At 38.7% G+C, this 23,258-nt stretch overlaps 1 protein-coding gene and 1 long non-coding RNA gene across 4 annotated transcripts in view; one reads left to right on the forward strand and one right to left on the reverse strand.

Annotated features, from left to right (window-relative positions):
* The first annotated feature begins 25 nt into the window (after positions 1-25).
* Positions 26-8,654, forward strand: LOC116295523 (uncharacterized). 2 transcript variants are annotated; one of them, XR_004197028.2, is made up of 8 exons: positions 26-525; positions 1,084-1,135; positions 1,937-2,034; positions 2,521-2,644; positions 3,314-3,454; positions 4,600-4,809; positions 5,602-5,805; positions 6,535-8,654. It is a non-coding gene; the product is annotated as an uncharacterized LOC116295523 (long non-coding RNA). The 2 variants fall into 2 exon arrangements; XR_004197027.2 differs by having other exon boundaries at positions 26-1,135.
* A 2,757-nt stretch (positions 8,655-11,411) lies between these two features.
* Positions 11,412-23,258, reverse strand: part of LOC116295520 (uncharacterized) — a 65,468-nt gene continuing 53,621 nt past the window's right edge. For both annotated transcript variants that reach the window (XM_089028693.1, XM_089028700.1), the window contains 16 exons: positions 22,773-23,008; positions 22,452-22,691; positions 21,789-21,986; positions 20,971-21,174; positions 20,142-20,318; positions 19,562-19,687; positions 18,650-18,829; positions 18,116-18,343; positions 17,408-17,611; positions 17,112-17,192; positions 16,543-16,896; positions 16,073-16,235; positions 15,563-15,987; positions 14,838-15,093; positions 13,453-14,423; positions 11,412-12,695 (listed from right to left, as the gene is read on the reverse strand). In XM_089028693.1, coding sequence (XP_088884819.1) covers positions 12,285-12,695; positions 13,453-14,423; positions 14,838-15,093; positions 15,563-15,987; positions 16,073-16,235; positions 16,543-16,896; positions 17,112-17,192; positions 17,408-17,611; positions 18,116-18,343; positions 18,650-18,829; positions 19,562-19,687; positions 20,142-20,318; positions 20,971-21,174; positions 21,789-21,986; positions 22,452-22,691; positions 22,773-23,008 — 4,454 coding nt within the window. In that variant the 3' untranslated portion in view covers positions 11,412-12,284. The remainder of the gene's footprint in view (positions 12,696-13,452; positions 14,424-14,837; positions 15,094-15,562; positions 15,988-16,072; positions 16,236-16,542; positions 16,897-17,111; positions 17,193-17,407; positions 17,612-18,115; positions 18,344-18,649; positions 18,830-19,561; positions 19,688-20,141; positions 20,319-20,970; positions 21,175-21,788; positions 21,987-22,451; positions 22,692-22,772; positions 23,009-23,258) is intronic.

Here is a 23,258-nt window from a genome sequence, read left to right on the forward strand (position 1 = left end):
ATTCTCTTAAAAACTTCTTTGAAACCTTTGTACATGGTTATCGAAGTGGAAATCTGTCATTCTTGATGGCTGTACTTATAATTTTCCAAATTTTTGGATATTTATGCCACTCAAAATCTGACACGAACATGCATCTACTTCTAGGATCCATTTTCGTTCGCTCAACTGGGTTTTCCGGAACTAATCTAAAAAAGGCAACTTCGATCATTTTCCACTTGAGTTAGATTTTTAAAACAACAAAATAAAGCAAAACATTTACGACAAATACTAATAAGAAACTGCCATTGCAACGAATATAATGACAACTAGAAAAAATAAAGTAAGATAATGACAATGATCTGAAATGTTTCATCTCCTACTTTCACTAGATATCATTTCTGTCTTGTCTGTGAGTAACCAATCTCGAGCTAAAGTCTTCCGGTTTTTTGGTTAGCGGGCTGTCGCAGGTAAGCCCTCGGGTCTGTCTTACCAGACGCTGACGAAAAAAAGGAAGGCGCTAGCTGGAAGAGTCTGGGTACGAGATTGGTGAGTATAACTTTCTTCAATTCAATCGCAATTTTAGTTCTGCCTGTAAATACATGCCGGTCAGCGGTCAGCCACCATAAGATTCACAAACTGCACTGACCAGCTGATATCACCTGCCACTTCTTTTCCCCTGAGCACTTTTTCTGTTGATTCATACAGTCCTTTGACTAAACGTTGTCGTTTGATCGGCTTCATCCCTACGCGCCTAGACCGAAAAGGATCATGGGGATAATTTATTCACAGTTACTAGCTGCCGCATACATGTTATCTAACACGTCTTGAGCTCGCTGTTTTCGATCCCATTTAATTTGCTGAAACCATGCCTCGAGCATACGGCGAAGATTTAAACTGGCGAGCAGTTTGGATGACGCAAGTTCTGGGTAATTTACCAGTTATCCTTTTCGGTCTAGGCGCGTAGGGATGATCCGATCAACGACAACGTTTAGTCAAAGGACTTTATCCTAATCATACCTAGAGAATTCTATATATCATATATCACTCTCGTCACTCTCGTGACTGAGTCTTCCCTGTTAACTTCAATATCAAATGAATCATCAGATATGCCGAGAGTGGCGTGTACTACATCGTTACCAAGCCAACCATCACCAAGGTGATCAGTCAAACTGCTTTTCTGGAGAACAGTTCTCGGATGTGCTGGATGGAGTACTGACAATCATGAAGACCGACTTTGGGGGAAGGGAGGGAGGGGGGAGGCTTCCAGTGTGTTTGATAATGAAGTTCAATAACTTCATATACATCATTTTTAATTTCAAGTATGCAATTGAATATATATAATATGAGGAGATTGGCCTATAATTACTAATTAATGCTAATTTGAGATATTTTTTTGATAATAGCTATAGGGATAACACATCAGTTCCAATTTAAAGCAATCAGGGATTATTCCTTTTGATGGTGTGGACGGAGAACACTTCGTATTCGGAACTTTTCGAATTCGATGACGTCATGATTGTCATGGAAACTTGGCGGGAAGGCTAACAATTCACCGCGGGCTCAATTTCAGCTTCGATGCGCATGCTCAGATGTGCAATAAAGCGTTTTTGACGCATTTCGACAATCCATGAATAGTATTCCAAGGCGCTTTGCTTTAAACATATATCTTTTGTCGTTATAATACTTATAGAATACCCCGCAAATCATATGTGTGGCATGTACACATATATATATGCACATATCCAATTGAGTTGATCCTCATATGTGTGGTATATGCACATATACTTAATGACCATGACTTCTATCGTTGTATGCGTCTTTTTATGAACGAGTTCCGGCAACTGCATATCATTTGCAGGGTATTCTATAATTGCTCCACTTTGCTTAATCCTGTGGCGGAAAAGTACTCTAAGTATTGATATCATCATGATTTTTTTTATTTTTTATTTTTTATTAGTCATCATCATGATTGACTGAAACTCCGATTCCATATTAATATTGAGGTGCTCTTTTCATTTTTTGTTGTTCACTTTGACACAACTGGTCATTTTAAGGGTAGGTAATGAAGTCTCTGGGCTCATTTTGATTATTTGTGTCTATTTGGCAGGGAATTTTAGTGTCACAGTATAAAAAAAGTTTTAAATCCAGGAGGATTTAAAGAAAGGAATGGCCGTAATTTATACAATGCAAAGGATTGTGGGATATCAATTATGTTATTTTCATGTTTTGTTTCTGGCAATGAGAATAATCAATATTTCTCAAGCGATGACAAATGTTATGATGTGTTGTCACGCAATAAGCCTTTTCATAGTTTAAGAAACGACTCCACTGCGCATGCGATTTTATCCCGAATTTCTCACCTTCTTTTGTCTAAACCTTCTTTTGTTCTTAATTAAACAAAAGAAGTTGAGAAATTCGGGATAAAATCGCATGCGCAGTGGAATCGATTCTTAAACTATGAAAAGGCTTATACCAAACCAAGCCAGTCACTTATCACTTATATCAATTCTAACTCGTAGCTATTCTTTGTTATTGCTCTAGGCAATGGCAGAAACGCAGGTGTTATTGAGTATCATGTGAATAACACCACCGGTCTGGTCCAGTTAACAACGTGTGCTGGGAAGAGTGATCCTGGGGGGCAGCTAGCCTGGAACTGCAGGAAAAGGTATATCTATAGATATAACGATTTGTTTACCAGGGACGGATTAATTAGGGATTATCAGAGCAGTCTAGTAATAAGATATCGAATCTTATCAACACTAATTCATAAATGTAACTGGAATTTAGTTCGAAAGATTTGTTAAGAGGGTCCTGAAGGGATAAAATGGGAACTGGGATTCACGCTTTTGTAAATGGGAATTGAAAATGGGAATTGAGCAAAACAAACAGGCTGGGACTATGGGATTTGGGCTGAAAATATGGGCTGGGAGATGGGATTAGGATCGCCCTTCAATACCTTCAAAATATCTATGAACAGGGATATATTAAATAACATCTATATCCCTAATCAGATAACAAAGCTGCTCACCTGTGAAGCTAGGAATCAAACCCGAGAGCCCAGAGATGACTGAGAGGCGAGTTCACATCTGCTGAATTTAGAATTTGTTTTTTAGCTTCATTTTTTCCTCGGAGTAAATCAGTCATGAAGCTTATGCATGTAGTAAACCAACAACTGAGATATTGTGTAAATCGAACTAGACTTCACTAAAAAGTAAAGGTTTGCAAATCAGCGAGGTTTTCTTTTAGGGGTAATAGCGCGAGTGGTGTGTATAAGGCTGGTATACTTATTTACTAATCCATCCAGAATGAGTGAATATTTTTTATTGTTTTCAAGGTGGTGCAGCAGGAAAAGGGACACGAAGTGTAGCGTGCTACAAAATTTGTAGTTTATTCGGTGGTTGCTCTTGCAGCTTTATTAAATATACATTCAATAGTGAAAATGGAAAGAAGGGCAACGATGGTAAAGCAGGAACATGTAAGTGACCTATTTTCTCTTTCCATTTTATTTTATTTATCTTGCATTTTATTCATTCATTCATTCATTCATTCATTCATTCATTCATTCATTCATTCATGTAACTCCAATCAAGCTCAAGCTCAAGCCTGGCTTGAAGGCGATGTTTGATTGTAGAAGCAGGGCACGTGACCCCTTTTGAATGATATCCCCTTCAGGTGTTAGGGCAGATTCATATACGTCTTATGGGGAGAAGGAAAAATATGCCATAACATTTTAAGGACAGATGATAACCATCACCCCTTTTTAATTCAAATGTTTTGGGTGCATGGAAGTGAGGATCGAGGTCACGTGACCGCCATATCACAAAACGTTTCCTCCTAGAATCTGAAGCTCATAAAGTCATGTGGCCATTGACAATTTTAGCAAGAATTGAGTAAGAAACGACAACATAATTTTTTAAAAAAATGGTTTTAGCCATAAATGGCCTTCAACCAAGACCTTAACATACTTGAGAGGGACACTTTTTCCGATAGATTTGATTGGTCGACTGACAACCTCACTCAGCTCCCCGGTTCCCCAGCTCTCATCGTTCTCCTCTCGGGCAAGTGGATTCTGCATGAGAACGAAGTTGGGTGATTTATAAAAATTGAAACTGGCGAACAACATTAAGTTTTAGGTACAGAAAATAAGCAACTCTACCCACGTACGACCCCGTGCCCGGTAATGGAGCCCGGGTCGTTTTGATGAGAGGCGACGCATTAGCAGCGCACACTCGGGCACTCGTGCTTCCCGTCAGCATAGATTGCAGCTGTGTTTGGAAAATTACGATCCGAATGATTTCCAGCTGATCTGTGAAAAAATGGTAGCCAATAAAAATCGAGAGATATTTCCAAAACTGAGGTGTCCTCAGGAAATTATGGGTTTCCAGGCCACCAAATAAAAAAATAAAAAAATACTTTGCTAATACGCGCTTGATAACTGTGACACAATTTTTTACGAATGATTTTGATATTTTTTACCATCGGTAATGTGTTGCTTGTTTTACTCATAAAAAGAGAATAATTAATCTTGTTTTGCTCTAGTTTCGGGCTAAATGTATTTCTGTGGCGATGATTCTACCATATTTTCACGAAGCCTTTGTGTTTTATATATTTTTCTCGTAGCTGGTCAAGCAGGACGTGCCTGAAGTCCCCCTACTGATGTCATCAAGAACCAGGACTTTACGAAGTTTCCTATTGGATCCCTAGAACTAATCATGGACGTAGCAGGAGATATGTTAGGAAGGGGGAATGCTGAGGAAGCCAAAAATATCGTTGGATTTCTAAGACTCGCATCTAAAGTCAACGATCCAAAAAAGCAACAGCTTATGAAAGGTGATATGCTTAGCCTTTGTTCATTACCATGTGGAGGAGAGGACTGGGGAGGAGGGACACTAAAGTCCCCTTTTTTATTTTACTTTGCGTTTTGTTCACTATTTATGATCAAGAAAAAAGCCTATGCCTTCTCCTCTCTTCTCCCTTCCATACATACACTTTTCAATATTTTTCGACTCTAAGAGGCAGACTTTATTTCGTAAATATCGTGAAACAAAAATTAAAAATATATCAGCATCAATCATCCTTGTATTTTAAAAGATCAGTACTAAATAGCCATAAACCCATAACTCAATTGGGATTTGGAAGATGATATTTGCGGAGAGAGGAAATGCGGAGGAACGCCCGAACACAAGAGATAATCCGTCCGAGTATCGAGGCAGCAACTATGTACAGCAGTAGCTTGTAGCAACATGTTTTCCATTAAGCGTATTTTCCCCCTTTTCAATTCAGATGTTACTGTAAAACTTGCATTCATAAATTCTGGTTTCGATGACAGCCTTGGGCAGCTCGCTATGACCGTCTGGTGAAGACTGACGTCCAGAAGTGTCTCAGTAGAAATGACATTGGTCCGTGGTCCAGTGTAAATTGCCGTAGAGCTTGGGTTCCACTAAGCTTAGGTTGTTACTTGGATGGGTGACCTGTAACTTATACTTGCTCAATCTTTCTTTTTAATTCGCCAAATTGTTTACCCAGTTTCCAAGCGGCACATAAGTTTCCAGTTTTCCATTCTTTGCTTTCCAGGGCATCTACGCGTCAACAATTTTATATGTTTATACGTTCGTTCTTTAGATTCCAATGCTTGCCTCAACTCTTTGACCGACAAAAGTTGGAACACTGCTTGTTCGCATCAACAACGACGTAGGAGGAGGGAGCCTGTCTAAAAGTGAATGCAAGAGTCCTTATTCTACATACTTACTCGAAGTTCCTAAAAACACAAACATCAAATGTGATGGTAGCGACGTCCACGCAAGCACGAACTGTGGTGATTTTAAGGTAAGAGAGAATTTGATTTGTTCTGCATGAGTGCTAAATTCTCGTCGCATGCAATACACGTCAAAATCCCACGAAGTGAAGCAGTTGAATCAGTATTGTTCAGTGCGCAAATTGTTACGTTTGTACCAGAATTCTCTGAGGCCATATCGTCAGGTCTCAAACCATTCCATCCGGCCGTAAAACAATTGTTTGCTGACCATTTTCCATCCAAAGAGATTTATGAACTAATTATCAAGCCGCAAATGAAATGTTGAGCCTTCAATAAAAATACAGTGATTTCCTTGATAGCCAAAATGGTACGTGCGTTCCTATCCCAAAAAACTTTTGACTTCCGTTGAAAGGTACAATCGCGTCTAACGGTTGAAAGGACGGATATTTAGATAATCTTGAGCGGAAGGCCGGATTTGTCTTTGCACTTAATGAGAGTAGAAGTTTCCAAATAGAAACGCATAATATATCATATATACGATTTTCGCCTACAGCTATCGTATACAACACGCTCGCGCCATCCTACAACTCGAGTCGTAGCGTGTAAATCAATCCTACAACTCGCTTACGACAGACGCGAGCGTGTTGTATACGATAGTTGTAGGCGAAAATCGTACCGTCTAAACCGGCCTTTAGAATGGTTAGGATATTAGAGTTAAGTGCTACGCTTATAAACATGGAATATTTTTTTTAATGCAAGTCAAGAATTTTAAGAACGAAAATGTTTTTTTTTTGTTTCAGTGGATCGCATCAACAAAATTAATTTCTGGGCAGTCGTTCAGTACTGGCCGGATCAATACCCTTCAGGACCGACCAGTCCTTTGTGTAAGGGTATGAGAAAGAGAGGCCTGTTCATGAAAAAAGCAACCACATTTTAAAAGTATTTTTAGTGGGATTTTTGTGTGAACTATGATTCAAGCTGATGTACGATGAACTCATAGTAAAGTACTAACTAGTGCGATTAAACAATAGAAAACCGACAGGGAGTATAGCTCCAAACTTTCTTTGCTCAGCTTTATTATCGAATGTGCGTTATGATTTATCAGCAATTCAATCAAAACCTGTGGCATTTTAATCAACTTGCATTGTTCCGCAGTACGTACATTCCTTACTATACAATGGACCTTAAGGTATGAGAACTGGGTAAAGTGGCTGTCATTTCTACAAAATTTATTTACACTGTATCCAATACACCTGAAATAGTACTTCACAATAAATATATACATAAAATTTCCTTTCCAAATTGCATGTCAAAAGTGTGAAATTTCACACCTAAGGTGCCAAAAAAACGCAGGCAACCCAAGGCTCTTTTTCAGTAATTTATTAATATCTCTCTCTAGAAAATGTTATAAAGAAAATAAAACTTGAGCTATGAAAATAAACTGTATAAAGAAAAAAAATTAGGCAGCCCGGAGCAAAATATTTTTTTGGCGAGTTAAAACTACCGTGACACGGTTTTCAGTCGTAACATTTTATCAAAATATGTATTTGCTCCGGGCTGCCTAATTTTTAATCTTTAAAGTCTATTTAAGCTTTGTTCCAAATTTAAGGATAGTATGATAAATACAAAAGAGTTTATCGAAGAACGCGTGAGGGAGAGTGGTGCTTTAATGTGCTAAAGTCGCTATAATTCTTCAATTTTGGATTCAAACGAAAGAATTCGCCGCCATATTGTTTCTGACATCGAACTACGTCATGACTCACGATATCAAGCCGATTGAGCCACAAAAACTATCGGAAAACTTCGGTTTTATATCGCCCACGCGTCGCTTCATCCGAATCCCGTAACGCGTCCCAAACAAATGACATCATCCATAGCAACGGCCTGAACGCATGCGTATTTCAACAGTGAAACACGAAACCACACCATAAATTTGACGACAAACAGCAATCTACTTATCAATAGACTTTCTTCGAGTGTTTTAATGATATATAGTAGTATTTTATACAGTAGTTATAGAAAGTATATGTTATTTAGCTTATCAATGAATGTAACAGAAATATGAATTAGAGAAAAGTATATATTCAGACGCAATAAGTTTTGCAGCGTTGCTTAGAATAAAGTTCGAAGGTCAAGGTATTGGAAACCCTTCTCAAACCAAGAGCTTCAAGAACGTGGTTGGGAAGTCGAAAGGTCCGGCAAAGTTTTTAATTTTACTGCAGTTACTCAGGCAAAATTTTTTTTATTCATCGAAGGCGGTGAGGCAATACTTAATCGAACAAGAAACAAGCGCAAGCGAATTCGAACCAATTTTAGCCGCTAGCCGGACTCAAATTTCGATGTTACTTGCTCCGCGTGGGCCCCTAGATGTTCATCTCAAAGCGCATGTTCAAAAGGATCAATTACCAGTGAAATACTCTCGCATTACACACGAAGTAAACAAAATGGCTTCCTTCGATACAAAGTTAAGCACCGTTTTCTAAGAAAACGGAACAACTAAACTCCGAGAAATCGAGAATATGGATTCATATTATCATAAACAAGCTAACTAGTTAGTAAAAAGTGAGGAATTTTTTCCAGCCACAACTCAGGTCTCATACCTTAATAAAAGAAAAGAACACATTTGTACACAATCGAGGCTAAGACTGAGCAAAGTCGAAATCGAAATAGGACGTTTGCATGATGGCGTCATTTGACTCCCACAACCATAATGCTTCGCGAATTTTCTTTCTTTTTCAAATTTGTATTTCCCTATGAGAATAGTAAGACAAGTGGTGCTAATTAACTGAATAAAAGAAAGTATGCAAGGGAGTCTGGTAGTAGAGGTCAGTGACGCTATCATGCAAACGTCCTATTTGTAGAAAATTTTAAAAAACCTTTACACATTGTGTATTTTGAAATAAAGGCTTTTATCATTCCACCATGATTTCATACTTTTCCTTTGAAAAACCACTATGAGGGACCGAATAACCATATAACCCGAATACCCAAAGTATACCCTTGTATTCTTACCTTGGTCATTGGGAAACGAAAAAGGAAGCTATAATAATAAAGCTAAACAACTCTCTGTACCTTGGTTATTGGTGAACGAAAATGAAGCTAAAATAACCAAGTTATATCACTCTCTGTACCTTGGTTATTGGTGAACGAAAATGAAGCTAAAATAACCGGCAAGTTATACCACTCTCTGTACCTGGATTATTGGTAATTGAAAATGAAGCTAAAATAACCACGATCGTCCTTTTTCATAACGTGGTTATTTGGAAGCCAAAAATGAAGCTAAAATAACCACGATCGTCTTTTTTCTTAACGTGGTTATTTGGAAGCCAAAAATGAAGCTAAAATAACCACGATCGTCTTTTTTCTTACCGTGGTTTATTTCGAAGCCAAATATGAAACTAAAATAACCACGATCGTCTTTTTTCTTACCGTGGTTATTTCGAAGCCAAAAATGAAGCTAAAATAACCACGATCGTCTTTTTTCTTACCGTGATTATTTCGAAGCCAAAAATGAAGCCAAAATAACCACGATCGTCTTTTTTCTTACCGTGGTTATTTCGAAGCCAAAAATGAAGCCAAAATAACCACGATTGTCTTTTTTCTTACCGTGATTATTTCGAAGCCAAAAATGAAGCCAAAATAACCACGATTGTCTTTTTTCTTACCGTGGTTATTTGGAAGCCAAAAATGAAGCTAAAATAACCACGATCGTCTTTTTTCCTACCTTGTTTATTTCGATGCCACAAATGAAGCTAAAATAACCACGATCGTCCTTTTTCATACCGTGGTTATTTGGAAGCCAAAAATGAAGCTAAAATGACCATGATCGTCTTTTTTCTTACCTTGTTTATTATAACCTAGTTATATCATTCCCTGTACTTTGGTTATTGGGGAACGAAAATGAAGCTATAATAACCAAGTTATACCACCCTCTGTACCTTGGTTATTGGTGAACGAAAATGAAGTTATAATAACCAAGTTATACCACTCCCTGTACCTTGGTTATTGGTGAACGAAAATTAAGCTATAATAACCAAGTTATACCACTCTCTGTACCTTGGTTATTGGGGAACGAAAATGAAGTTATAATAACCAAGTTATACCACTCCCTGTACCTTGGTTATTGAGAAACGAAAATGAAGCTATAATAACCAAGTAATACCACTCTCTCTACCTTGGTTATTGGTGAACGAAAATGAAGCTAAAATAACCAAGTTATACCACTCCCTGTACTTTGGTTATTGGATAACGAAAAAGAAGCTATAATAACCAAGTTATACCACTCTCTGTACCTTGGTTATTGGGAAACGAAAATGAAGCTATAATAACCAAGTTATACCACCCTCTTTACCTTGGTTATTGGGAAGCGAAAATGAAGCTATAATAACCAAGTTATACCACTCTCTGTACCTTGGTTATTGGTGAACGAAAATTAAGCTATAATAACCAAGTTATCACCACCCTCTTTATCTTGGTTACTGGGGAACGAAAATGAAGCTATAATAACCAAGTTATACCACTGTCTGTACCTTGGTTATTGGTGAACGAAAAAGAAGCTAAAATAACCAAGTTATACCACTGTCTGTACCTTGGTTATTGGTGAACGAAAATTAAGCTAAAATAACCAAGTTATACCACTCTCTGTACCTTGGTTATTGGTGAACGAAAATTAAGCTAAAATAACCAAGTTATACCACTCTCTGTACCTTGGTTATTGGTGAACGAAAATGAAGTTATAATAACCAAGTTATACCACTCTCTGTACCTTGGTTATTGGTGAACGAAAATGAAGTTATAATAACCAAGTTATACCACTCTCTGTACCTTGGTTATTGGTGAACGAAAATGAAGTTATAATAACCAAGTTATACCACTCCCTGTACCTTGGTTATTGGATAACGAAAATGAAGCTATAATAACCAAGTTATACCACTCTCTGTACCTTGGTTATTGGTGAACGAAAATTAAGCTATAATAACCAAGTTATACCACTCCCTGTACCTTGGTTATTGGTGAACGAAAATTAAGCTATAATAACCAAGTTATACCACTCTCTGTACCTTGGTTATTGGTGAACGAAAATGAAGTTATAATAACCAAGTCATACCACTCCCTGTACCTTGGTTATTGGGGAACGAAAATGAAGCTATAATAACCAAGCCTGCTATATCACTCTCTGTACCTTGGTTATTGGTGAACCAAAATGAAGCTATAATAACCAAGTTATACCACCCTCTTTACCTTGGTTATTGGGGAACGAAAATGAAGTTATAATAGTAATGGATCCCTTGTATCATTTTTGGCTATTGGGTGTGAAAAAATGAATCCTGAATACCATGGTATCCCTTATCACAATCTGTGTTACTGGGGTCTGAGATATGAAGCAGTATGACCATTGTGCAGGCTCTGGTATCCTTTTTCGATTGTTATGAGGGACCTAAGTGTAAAGCGATAGAACCATTGTGTTTTTGCACGTTTGGCCGGTTCAGTTTCCACTATCATATTTCAAATACCAATCAATTATGACTGAAAAAAGCGTCGTATTTGTAAGCAGTGAACCCAGATAGGTACTTAACGAACGATCTTTAGGTTATACCTGGGGTGTGAAAGAAAAGTGTGATGGTGAAGGAGAACAAATTAATCTCATTGTCAAGTGACTCAGTAAAAGCAACACAAGTTGAGCATGCATTTTTTATTGTGTAGAAAGATTAGCAGCAAATACACTGATCCTGATGTCTTGTGCTATAGACCTCCTCACCTCTGACGTAATGTTTTCCCATTTCAGACCACGTGTCATTCCCTAGAGTATCATTTCTTCGTTTAAGGTTTGCGCTCGGTTGCACATGAGAAGACACATGAATATTGATACCACTCAAACAAAGAATATTATTCTCGAGGGAATGACACGTGGTCTGAAATGGGACAACATTACGCTCGAGCGCTCCCCCTCCAGAGCCGAGGTCTATTGTGTTCAACACCAAACCCAACGTGACGCGCAGATCCTTAAAGCAAGCCTCATATTTTATGTAAAGTTGAGAGAAAAAAGTTTATTAGTCTTACCAGAGTTAAAAGAGGGTCCCCTCTATTAACTCTGGTCTCACACATCAATATTTACAACATTTGATTTTTTTTCAGCGGAAGCAGGTGTACCATTTCATTACTATTACTACTAATATAAATTAAAGAAAATACCAAAACAGGAGTCACTTGGAAGACCTGATAAATTTAGATTTTTTTCTAATGGAACTTTTTGTGACTCTTTTCTACTAAGTAGATTTTATTCTAAGATTTACAATTTTGACTATAATTCTATAAAAATATACAATTAAGACTATCGGAATGATAAAAAAAATAACTTAATTCCAAGCAGTTTATATACTGCATGCATGACATCAATGTTTTCTGACTGATGATCATAAATACCTCGTTCATTATTCATTAATAAATACTGAAGCTTAATCAAGTGAGACTACAATTGTATTCATTTTAGATCAGAATTAGTCATAGCTGAGTATTCAGCCTCTATAAAGTTTATAAGGTTGTTCATTATTTACTTCTTAGCTCGTTTTTTCTGTCCCTTAGTCAGAGATTGCATTTTCTTTTCAGTCTGTTGTTGTCTTTCACTCTCTGGTTTACCGCTGTACAGTTCTAGTTGGCTCAATTTTTCTTCGAGTTGTTTTTTGAACAATTCAAACCTCTGAAGGCAGTTGCTTCTTTGAAGGGCAAGGGAGTCGCGGTTAGACTTAGCACTGTTCAGCTTACTTGCACTTTCACGGATTAGTTGTCTATTCTTGGTATATTCCTTAGAGCCTTCAGGGGCGTCCTTCAAGAGGTCCATCTGTGCCATCAGTTCTTGTTCCAGTTCTTTAATACTTTGATCAGCTTCTAATGATTGTCTGGAAAGTCTGGTGAACTCTTCGTTAAGGCTGTCTACCTTTTCTTGTACCTCACTTACTTGGACCTTCAAAATAATGAATAGATATATTATATTAACCGTCCTAAGGCCTAGGGCAAACGTCGAACTTTCCATGCACCGAACTTAATTACATCAAAGAATGCCCCCTCATTATCACCTGATATCCATTGTTTTTAATGAGTTCGGTGCATGGAAAGTTCGACGTTTACCCTAGGCCTTAAACATTATAAACATTTTGGCAAAGAACATTGAAACACAGGAGAGTGAAATGATTCCCAAGAACACGTCTGTCGTCCCTTGTATGATGATCGGATGAGACTGCACCTTCAAAGGGATGATTCTGGTTTTCTCAAAATTGATTGTAGTTCATTGTTTCGGATTGTGAATTTAATAAGCTAAAATTCCATGAAATTAAAGTAATCCAACTTCCTTAGAAAGTGATCATTGTTAAACAAGACACACATATTCTTCGATTGCACGTTACGTCATCGCGGCCATGTTGGTGCCATTTAACAAAAGATTTCTCATTAGCATCCATTGTTAACGGCACCACAATGGCCACCATGTTTTTGTCTTTTGACTCTCTAGAGAATGATTGCAACCCATCAATATGTACAAATTATTGTCATGTCCTGAAAAACACATCAAATTCTTTATGGCTACGATTGTACAAAGGTAGGGTGACCGTGGGCTACAAGCTTACTTTTTAGTAATCCATTGGGAAAGAAAACAAGGCTTGCCCTAAGCAAAAGTAGAGTCAGCCACCAAGCATTAACAAACCTACTACGTAGTCTGTTCTTACCTCTAAGAAAACCCGGTATAAATCTTCGTCTCTCGATCCGTCCTTTGGTTTTGACTGGGATTTTCCTGACAGAGGTAGACTAGTTGCTGTTCTGGACACTGCCATCGTCCGTGACATTTGCCTGGACATTCCTCTTGCAAGTAACTCCCCAGATGCCTGGGAGTACCGAGATTTCAGTCGGTCTTGTTGTTGTTGTCCAGTAAGCTGGTGCAGCCGTTTGTCAATATATTCTTCAGACCCTTGAAGTCTTGCGTCTTTCGTCTTGTCTTCAACATCCCCGAGGTAGCCACGTAAGTTGGAGCTTAGTAGAAAGCCACTGTACTTTGTAAGACGTTCTATTAATCCCTCCTGCGTAAAGTGAACACCATCTCTGCCGGCCCCACGAAGAAGACGCAAATCAAGTAGCTCCTCTACGACGTTTGATTTATCTGCTTCGGTATGTGAATCTCCGAAAACGGATTCCAAAAGTTCTCGACTGGCTTCTTCGAGTTTGATATTTTGCGGTAATGAGGCAAGTGTGTGAGACAAAGCAGAGGAGCGTCTGTACCGTGAGAAGAACAGGTCATCACAGGTAACTGCCAGACCTTGATGGAATTCCTTCAAGAACACAGGGTTGGAATCATCTCTGAGGTCACCCGCGGCGATGTGAGCCAGGCAGTGTACAATGACCACTACAAATTCTCCAACGTTGTCCATACGATCAGCTCTTAGGTACAAAATTCTGTTATTTGCATCGAAAAAGAAGGAATTTCGATAGGCGTTCCTTTCGAGGTGTGTGTTGGGTGGGAGCTTGGTAGCGAGAAGAAGGGTCACTGGGATATGATGGCAGTGAACAGAGAGGAGGTCTGTGATGAAGCAGCCAAATTTATAAACCACGAACGATCGACCTGACAGAGTGTTGAGATCTACTGGAACAAGCTCGTCATCGCCTCCAAACAGAGTATCATCTTTGATATCAATGTATCCTTCTCCTGAAACGAAATATAGTTTAGTCCTCGGTCTTTTAAAAGAAAAACTTTCCAAATGGAAATTCATGACATAGCAGGAGCCAATAGTGGCTCATCATTGCCGGTTCTCATTTCCTAAGGGACATGTTAGTTCATTGCAGGACACTCCCATGCAAAATCTTGCCAAATTACCTCTCAAAATGCCCCCCCCCCCCCCCCCCCCCCAAACAAAAAGCTCCCAAAATCACAACGGTGAGATCTCGATATTGAGTGCGCACGGCAGAAAACCACTTGGAGTCAAGTAATGCGACTTTCAATGTATATATATATATATATATATATATCCCTTACACCAATATTTTCACTGTAGGGGCCAACACAATAGAATTCCCTTAAGGAATCTTTGGAATCTTTTTGATGCAAATTTTTAAGTCTTACCAGCTGTGGTTGATGATCCAACGTTTTTCCCAGCGCCTTCCTTCAGCAATGACTTGATTGCCTCTAACTTCTGGTACAGCGGTGATGACATGAGGAGATTGGTTAGCTCTCCTTCACTGAGAGGTGCGGCCATTTGATAGCTGTCTGGCATTGCTTTGACAGTAAGAGGGGGTGGGGGTGGTGCATCTGATTTTAGGGTATCGGACACCAAGTTGTCAATTTGAATGCTTTCCTTCAATGCTATTACTTCTTTTGCCTAGAACAAAACACACATAAGTTCAAAGATACTCTTTTTGGTGGATACCTTTCATTAAAGGGACAGCTGGTTACACGATGCCAAAATAACACACATTCATATTCATCGGAACACGCTTTATTAAGCGGACACCAAGAAAGGTCTTAAGGTGACCACTTCACAGAGGTACTTGAGTACAAACCATATAATTTATCCGTGAAACAACAACTGAATAGCACTAAAACACATCTTTTTCTTTTGTTTCCACTTGTTTTATTGGTGCTATTTTGTACGAATTAGTTTGTACTATTTCACGGATTTATGGTTTGCTCAACTCTCTTCAAAGTTTTCAAATGTCAGAAGGTCTTAAAAAAGTTTGGTATTGCTTTGGTAACACGATAAGATCTACACTAAAGCTTTCTCTTTCCCCTTTACAAACTGTAGATTTGTACCAGAAAGTAAACTAATGAAATAATAAAAATGGTCGTACCTGCTCCCTATCTTGTTCAGCCTGTTGTTTTTCTTGGTGCTCAGTCTTTTCCTCCATTAGCTTATCCGTCAGTTCGTGAAGTTTAGCATTCTTTTTGGCTTCTCGTTTCTTCTTTAACCTATCCTCGAGCGAACTCTGCATCCTCATCCTGTCAGCGTCCATCTTGTTCATTAGTTTCGCCAAATCCTTGCTGTGTTCTTTAAGAAGTGCTTCTTGTTCCTCCTTTGAACCTCCTTGTTTAGACAGCTTCTCAATCTCTTGTTTGACCTTGGATTTCTTTTCTTTAAGCAAAGCTTCTTTTCTAGCATTTAGAGCAAGGATTGCCTTTTCGTTCTTTTTCTTTTCTTCCTCTTCTTCGTCCTGGAGTTGTTGTTCAAATGCATTCAACTCAGCTGCCATTAGAGCCTCCTGTTCGCGTTCAAAATCTGCCAAAAGAATTTCTCAGTTAGCAACTTAAACTTGAAAGCATTTAAAAACAGAAGTTGTATGAAACTTGAAAAAAATAAGCACCTTCATTTTCTTTCCTGATTTTTTCTTCGGTTTCGACTCGCTGTTCATCGAGTTTCTTTTTGACTTCATCCAGTTCTCTCGCTGCTGCCAATGCCTTCTCAACAGACTTGCGATGTTCCTCTGCCTGTTCTGGAGTCAGCTGGCTAAGGCAGTCGGCGTATTCCTGGTAAAGAAGGGGATTTATATAGAGAGGATAGATTAGCATGAAGGTAGGTGTTTACTATCAAGTGATTGGAAATCAAGCATGCAAACTAAACCCCTTTTGAGCTAAAGAGAAGCTAGCTTCTTTTGAGAAAGAAACGGAGAAGGAAAGGTTAGGCAAGCAATTGCTAGGCAAGAAAAGGAATCGCGACGAAAAGCATGGCAAGAAAAGGAAAGGAAATGAAAAGAAAGAAAAGGAAGGCAAAGGAAAGGAAAGAAAAGCAAAGGAATGAATAACGAGGCAAAACAAGAAGCACAACAAAACGTACCTTGTAATGCTTTTCTTTCAACTCTAGCTTAGCTCGCGCATATCTGACCTCCCAATCAGCCACTGCACCATGTTGGATCTTTTTTCTCTCGTCTGCTTGCTTCTTGTCCAAAGCACTCTGTCTTAACTGCTGTTTATTGAAAAGTTGAGCGCGGCGCTGTTGTAGTTCCTCTGGGGTCAACTTCTCTCTACCAAGAGCATCGAGTTCTTCCTGTTCCTTCTGTTTCAGTTCCTCCTGCTCTTGTGCATGTTTTTCTTCCATCTTGGCCAGTGCTTCATCGACAGCCACTCTTCTTTCCTCTCTGAACATTTTCTCCAAGTCACTAATTTCTTGTTCTTGTCTCTTCTCTAGGACCTACGTCACACCAACAAGTAAATTTTAGCATCTAACGAATCTCGTGAAACTTAGGTTACTAGGTTATGATACGATATACTTTAGAGAGGGTGAAGTGAGTTATCTAGCTTACGGCCCTCAAAAGGTTACGATGACAGGCAAATATTGTCTCGTCTCTTTGAAGTTTGTAACAAAAGATGATCGTTACAATTTGAGGATATGGAATAAATCATTACCTTTCGAATGACAAACTCAGCTGCTTCAACACCATTTTCACGGATGCCTTCGATCATGGCTTGTTTCTCTGCCTCCTTCACCTGTAATATTCAAAAGCGTGAGTTAGGTTTTTGATTTGCTAAGAATGATGACGAATGAAAGAATGAAAGAAAGAAGAAGGGAAGGAAGGAAGAAAGGAAGGAAGGAAGGAAGAAAGGAAAGAAAGAAAACAAGAGAAAGAAAATAAACGAAAAAAAACGTAAGGAAGGAAGGAAAAAAGGTTGGAACTAAACGGACAAAGCAACAAAAACTTTACCTGTTCGTTGCGAACTTCATCAAATTCTTTCTTTTGTTCCATCAGTTCTCTCGACATTTCATTTTCCTGCTTTCGCTGAACAGCTTCGAGTTTCTTCTTTTTCTTTTCAGCGAGTTTGGCTCGTAGGTTTGAGTGCTGTCTGTTACGTTCAGCATCTATTTTCTCCAGTGCTTCATCGACTTCATGTTGATGAGCTGCAAGAAGCTGCAAATACAACGCAAGTGACCATTTAAACAATGGTTCCAATTCAAGGTTGGTCTTGATAAAACACAGTAAAAGAAAGAGCACATCGAGTCCAGCCTTGACTTGCAGCAACAGAAAAACTGTAAATAATTTCCTCTAGCTTGCAGCCATCGTTTCATGGTCAATCAAGCAAATTTAGGAAAGGTCTATGCATGTCTGAGACTGCTTACTGTTGCCTAAATCACAACCTATTACAATCTAAAACTCTTCGCACTAGCTCATTTTTGCATAGGAAAACTGACATAATAAAACTCTTGCAGGAGAGAGAACACTGCATTAATCACGTTGGCCTCGACGTTGCTGCCTTGGCGCAACCTATCATAATCATAATACTAAAGAAAAGACTCACATTGACCACGACCCTCGGGGCAACCCTCGGGACAACCGAGAGAGCTCCGAACACGTTGCTTCCTTGGCGCAACCTATTATACACATAATACTAAAGCAAAGACTGGCATTCGTTACCTGTTGTAGTTCTTCAGGAGTCATGGTGTTACTACGAGCTGATATTTCTGCAGCATGTCTTTCTTTGATTTCTCTCATCTGTCGCTCTTTGTCTGCGTCTACTGACCGTAAGGCTTTTTCTTCTTCTTCTTTCATTTCTTTGCCTACTTTATCTTTGGCTTTTTGAGCTTCTTCTTCATGACGTATACGCATCTCCTCGACTACCTTTTGCTGTTGTTTCTTCAGAGCCTGTAATGAAAATTGGAATCACACAGTTGAACCTCGGTTACAACTTCTCGAGAACCTGGAGAAACCCTCGTAGCATAGGAGAGAATAGAATACCAAAAAAACAATACTCAATAGATGGCGGTTCGGAGTTCTGCGTGACCGTATATGATATATTATATATTTTTACATTATGTATATTTGTTTATCTTTAGATAGGTGAACCTAATTAGCCTACTTTAATGTAAGTTAGGTACTTATGACACATAATTAAAGGTGATGACGATGATGATGATGATGACGACGATGTACCAAGACCAGAGCACTCACCTGCTCTTCAGCGGTCTCATTAGGTATCAGTACATCAGGCACAGCAACATGGTCTGCATCTACTGGTTTGTTAGCGGCCAGAGCTTTGCTTTGTTCTTCTAATATTCGTTTCGCAGCATCTTCTTCAGACCTACGTCGGGCCTCTTCTTGTCTGCGTGCTAAACGCGCTGCTAACTTAGCCTGAAATACGGAAAATACATTGTTAAGTCTTGTCATTTATGTTTGAAAATTGCCCCAAGTTAAAAATATTTCTTCATTCCTCTTGTGCGTCTTGATGCCACTGCTAAAACAATCTTAGTTAAGTAGTTACGTGGTTCCTTTGATCATTATTATCTTGCAACAACCAAAGAAACTAAAACATTCCAACAGTAATCAAATTTTGAAGAGGATTTTGGTCGTAGTTTCATCAAGACTTCAGCCTGACAAAGAAATAGGTAAGTGATGGTGCGAACATGTCCAACGAGATTATTCCGAGCATTGCCTTTTGAAAATGAATGTGAATATCTGACCTCGATGGAATTTGAGACTTTGACATTTGCCTGCATTTGCCTCTTTTACTCCGACGAAGGACTAGCGTCCGAAACGTCAGTAAGTTTTGCGGTGTATAATTTACCCATTTATCATTACTAAGGAATGGACCATTAGAGAGTTTGCACGAGTTTATCTTGCACCATATTTATTTCTTGGTAATCCCTGAACGCAATTTTTTTGGTTTGCTCGATATTTCTTTACTGAAAGGAGAGGTTGCGCCATTTTTATTTCACAGGTGAAACGCTTGCTCGATAACTTTTTTCGAAGATTTACGCAGCCCACCTCCCCTCAACTATCTATGAAATCAGCTTTGTAATATACGATAAATTATAATTTTTAATTTTTTTAGCATCAAAAAACTAGGACTTGTATTCCACCAACCTTTGTTTCATCGAGACTCTTGTTTTTATTCTTCTCAAGGTGGGACTGCAGCATTTCATTGTCTTTACGGAACTGATCCAAGATCTGCTGCTGTAGTACCGCGTCTAGATTGTTTCCTGTAGTCAGCTGTAACCATACAAAAACCACTTGATATGAATAACTCACGGCATTGTACACAAACATGTATAGGTAGCGAATAAGAAGTTGGAGGGAAAAGAAGCGGACGATCGGTAGGAAGGACAGAGGATAATCGAAAAGGCAACAAAAGAGCGACTGGATCTTTGAAGAAGATAACAGCTGTTATCTAACAATGTCGGGATGACCTCAATTCGGCAGCCATAATATTTTTGTCTTTAAATTTAGGTAGCTTTAAATTTAGGGCGAGGCTGGGAAAGGCTTGAGAAAATAGAGTGATTATTTCAAATTGGGTCGGTCTGTTATATGATTTTCAGCTTTAAAAGTGGACTTATATTTTACTTATTTATCGCTTTCCACCCCCCCCTCCCCCAATGTTCAGCGTCTAATGATCAGCGAAAGGTCTAGTAAGAGAATTAGCCTGATAAAAGACTATAAATCTAACCTTTTCTAGGAGAGTCTTGTGTAGTTGTTTAACCTCTTCTTTGTGCTCTTCGTTAAGTCTTATCTCTAGTTCACCAACATTACGAACTGCTTCTGCTTCTAAGGAAGCTTCCATGGCCAATCGTCTTTGTTCTTGTTGCTTCTGTAATTCTTCCAAATCTTCGCCTTCACTTATGGCCTATAAAGAAAAACATTTCCATTTCATTTACCACTTTATTTCCCGTTCATTATAAAACGTAAAATCCCGCCCCCCAAAGTTTGACTAAGGTAGTTTCAAGATAATAGCATTTCTAATTTGTACGCAAAACTCTATGCTTTACCACCAAATACTAGTACGTCCCAAGCATGAGCTCTATTATCACTTATTTTATGAATCAAATTTATAAATTTTCTTGTTCGATCAAATCGGATTAGTGAGTATTTTTGAGCGTTCTTGCACTGAAGTACGGTCAATCGGGATAGCTTCGCCCAGGCCATCATTAACTAATATTTGATTTTTCTCCCCTCAACAGACTACTCTCAAAACTATTTTGAAAGCGAAGCTTGCAGCAAAATACAAAAGAAATCCTAATTTTTCTCGTTGGAATTTGTGGCATTTTTTTGTATTTTCCTGTTAGCCTCCCATCCAGGGCTATTTTGATAATGGTCCATAACACATTCGAGAAACAAATAATACCTAGAATTTTCAGCATGTTTGCAGAATGAAAACATAATCAAATTGTATCAAATTAAGCTGATCCTCGCAGTATATCAAGCAACTTCTGCAGCTGCAAATTGAAAGACTCAGAAAAAATTCTGAGTCTTGAGTCTTGATCGAGTTGATTACAAACCTTCGCCTTTTCAGCTTCTTCTTCTTGTCGCAGTTTCTTCATTCTGTCTTTCTTCTTCTTGGCCAGTTTAGCTTTCATTAGAGATACCTGGAGAGCCTTGCGTTGAGCCAAGTCGCGAGCCAGCTTCTCTTCAGCACTCATCTGTTCATTCTTTAGCCGTTCTGCAGCATCAGGATCAAGTGATCCCGAGGTTACGAGATCATCCTGTATTAACAGTTACATGCAATCATCAATAAAATGCGAGCCTTCTTTAGACTCGTTGACTAAGGACCACTTGTATGATCAAGATGTATTGGTTTATGGGTTTTATTCAAAAGAAATTGAACCTTTGAAGGTCATTAACAAAGTTATTTTCTGTCTTAAAGACGGATTGAGAATAAATCTTAATATTAGTACATAGACGAAGGGAATTAACAGTGGTTCCACAAAGTGGCTCTTCTTCCACTGGATTCCAATTGCAATTTAGAAGTTGATTTTTGGGGAGGGAGGAAAACCAGAGAACCTGGAGAAAAATCCTCGAAGCACGGGAGAGAACCAACGAGCAATTCTGACTCACATACGACATCGAGCCCTAGATTTCATGGTGTGAACATTGCGTGCAACATTTTGAAATTTCGAACCAATCAGCTTCCAAACATTTATGACCGCTGTCCAAATTTCTTAGCATAGCGGGCTGACACAAGCGATGTTGCGTGATTTTGTTGCAACGTGTGTCATTCCGGTTCAAATTTGTTGCGTGCAATGTTGCACCGTGTGTCTGCACCTTAAAAGTTGATCCTGCATTATATAAATGTTGTCATTACGTAAACTCATCTTACCACTGTACTGCAGAACATGTCACCCATTCTTTTCCTATAAGTTTCTACTTCCTCATTTGATGCCTCCACCTCAGCCTTTGCCTGGCCAATGATCTCTTCCTGGACGATAGTTTCCTGCAAGCCTTCCTGGCTTTTGATCAGTACTTCAGCGTTAGCTTTGGGGACCTCGTCATCGAGCTTGATTTTAGATTTTTCAGCCTTAAAAATAAATTCAAAAATATCCTTTAGCTTGCAAAGACACTGAGGAAGTTTAATTTATATGGGATGTCATTGTCTGTTTCTTTCATAAAAACATTGCATCTGGTTAATTCTTAATTTCCTTATACAGCCGTCCAGTTTGCTCGGTTTGCTAAGGACCGGAACAACATTCAGGATTTGAAATATTTGAGTAGAAAGTGCTGTCTTTGCTCTGAAATGATTGCAAATAGTTGGGCCTTCGCCGCGGCTCGGATGACCACGTAGAATGGTGGTGCCGTTTCACTTAGAGACGTTAAAACAGATAACCACAGGTTTATCAGTGATTAGTTGGATGTGACTATGCTATGCATGTGACCATACAGATGCTATTCTTTCGGAAAAAGCAAGGAAATCGTACCTACGATGGTACAAGCCTAAATATCAGAGATTGTTTCCCTTAGCTTATTTTCTGGAAAATACTATTACCTCCTCTTTCTGTTTTCTTAAAAGAGCAGCTTCTTTTTCTTCTCTTCGTTGCCTTAGCTTATCTCTCAGGTTCGCCATCTGTTTTTCTTTCTCCGCATCTAGTGCATTCTCAAGATTGGCAACCTCTTTCTCGTGATCGTCCATTATGGCTTTCATTTCGTCTTCGCTTAAGTCTCCTGCAGCAAGCCTGTTGGCGAGCTTTTCTGCTAATTCTTTCATACCTTGGGCTCGTTTTTGTTCCTAGAAAATATCATATTGAAAGTCATGTTCTGAAAGAGTATTAATACAACTGAAGCTACGATGTTTTCTGTCGAGTCTTACCTGTTCTTTGACAAGCTTGTGGATGGTTGTTTCTTCTTCTCTACTCAGCTGCTGTTCCAAGTGCATTCTCTCTTTATTCATTGTACGCAAGAACTCACTGACATCACTCGTACTGTGAATCTGCCATTGAGTGGCGGGTGCTTCACTGGCTTGGTACTGAGTGTGCACTGTTTGGGGTGTTGCCGCTTGTTGTTGTATAATGCCTGATACAGATGTACCGATGCTATATGCTTGCCCTAAAACAATCCCAATATATGCATTTTTGAGGACTACATTCCGATAGGCAATCCCAAATGTTTGGAAAAGGGTTACGTTATCGTTAACCAGAAAAAAAAGAACAACAAACAAACAAACAAAAAACCAAACAAAGCGAACAAAAAACAAAAACAAAAGACAAAGAACAAACAGAAAAACGAAAATAATAGAAAACAGAAAAGCACGACAAAATAAAATGAAAACAAACAAACAAACAAAAAACCAAACAAA

Source organism: Actinia tenebrosa, unplaced genomic scaffold, assembly GCF_029948245.1.
Source record: "Actinia tenebrosa isolate PJP-AT-01 unplaced genomic scaffold, QUT_ActTen_1.0 PGA_scaffold0__85_contigs__length_37466705, whole genome shotgun sequence".
In the NCBI taxonomy this organism is placed as follows: domain Eukaryota; kingdom Metazoa; phylum Cnidaria; class Anthozoa; order Actiniaria; family Actiniidae; genus Actinia; species Actinia tenebrosa.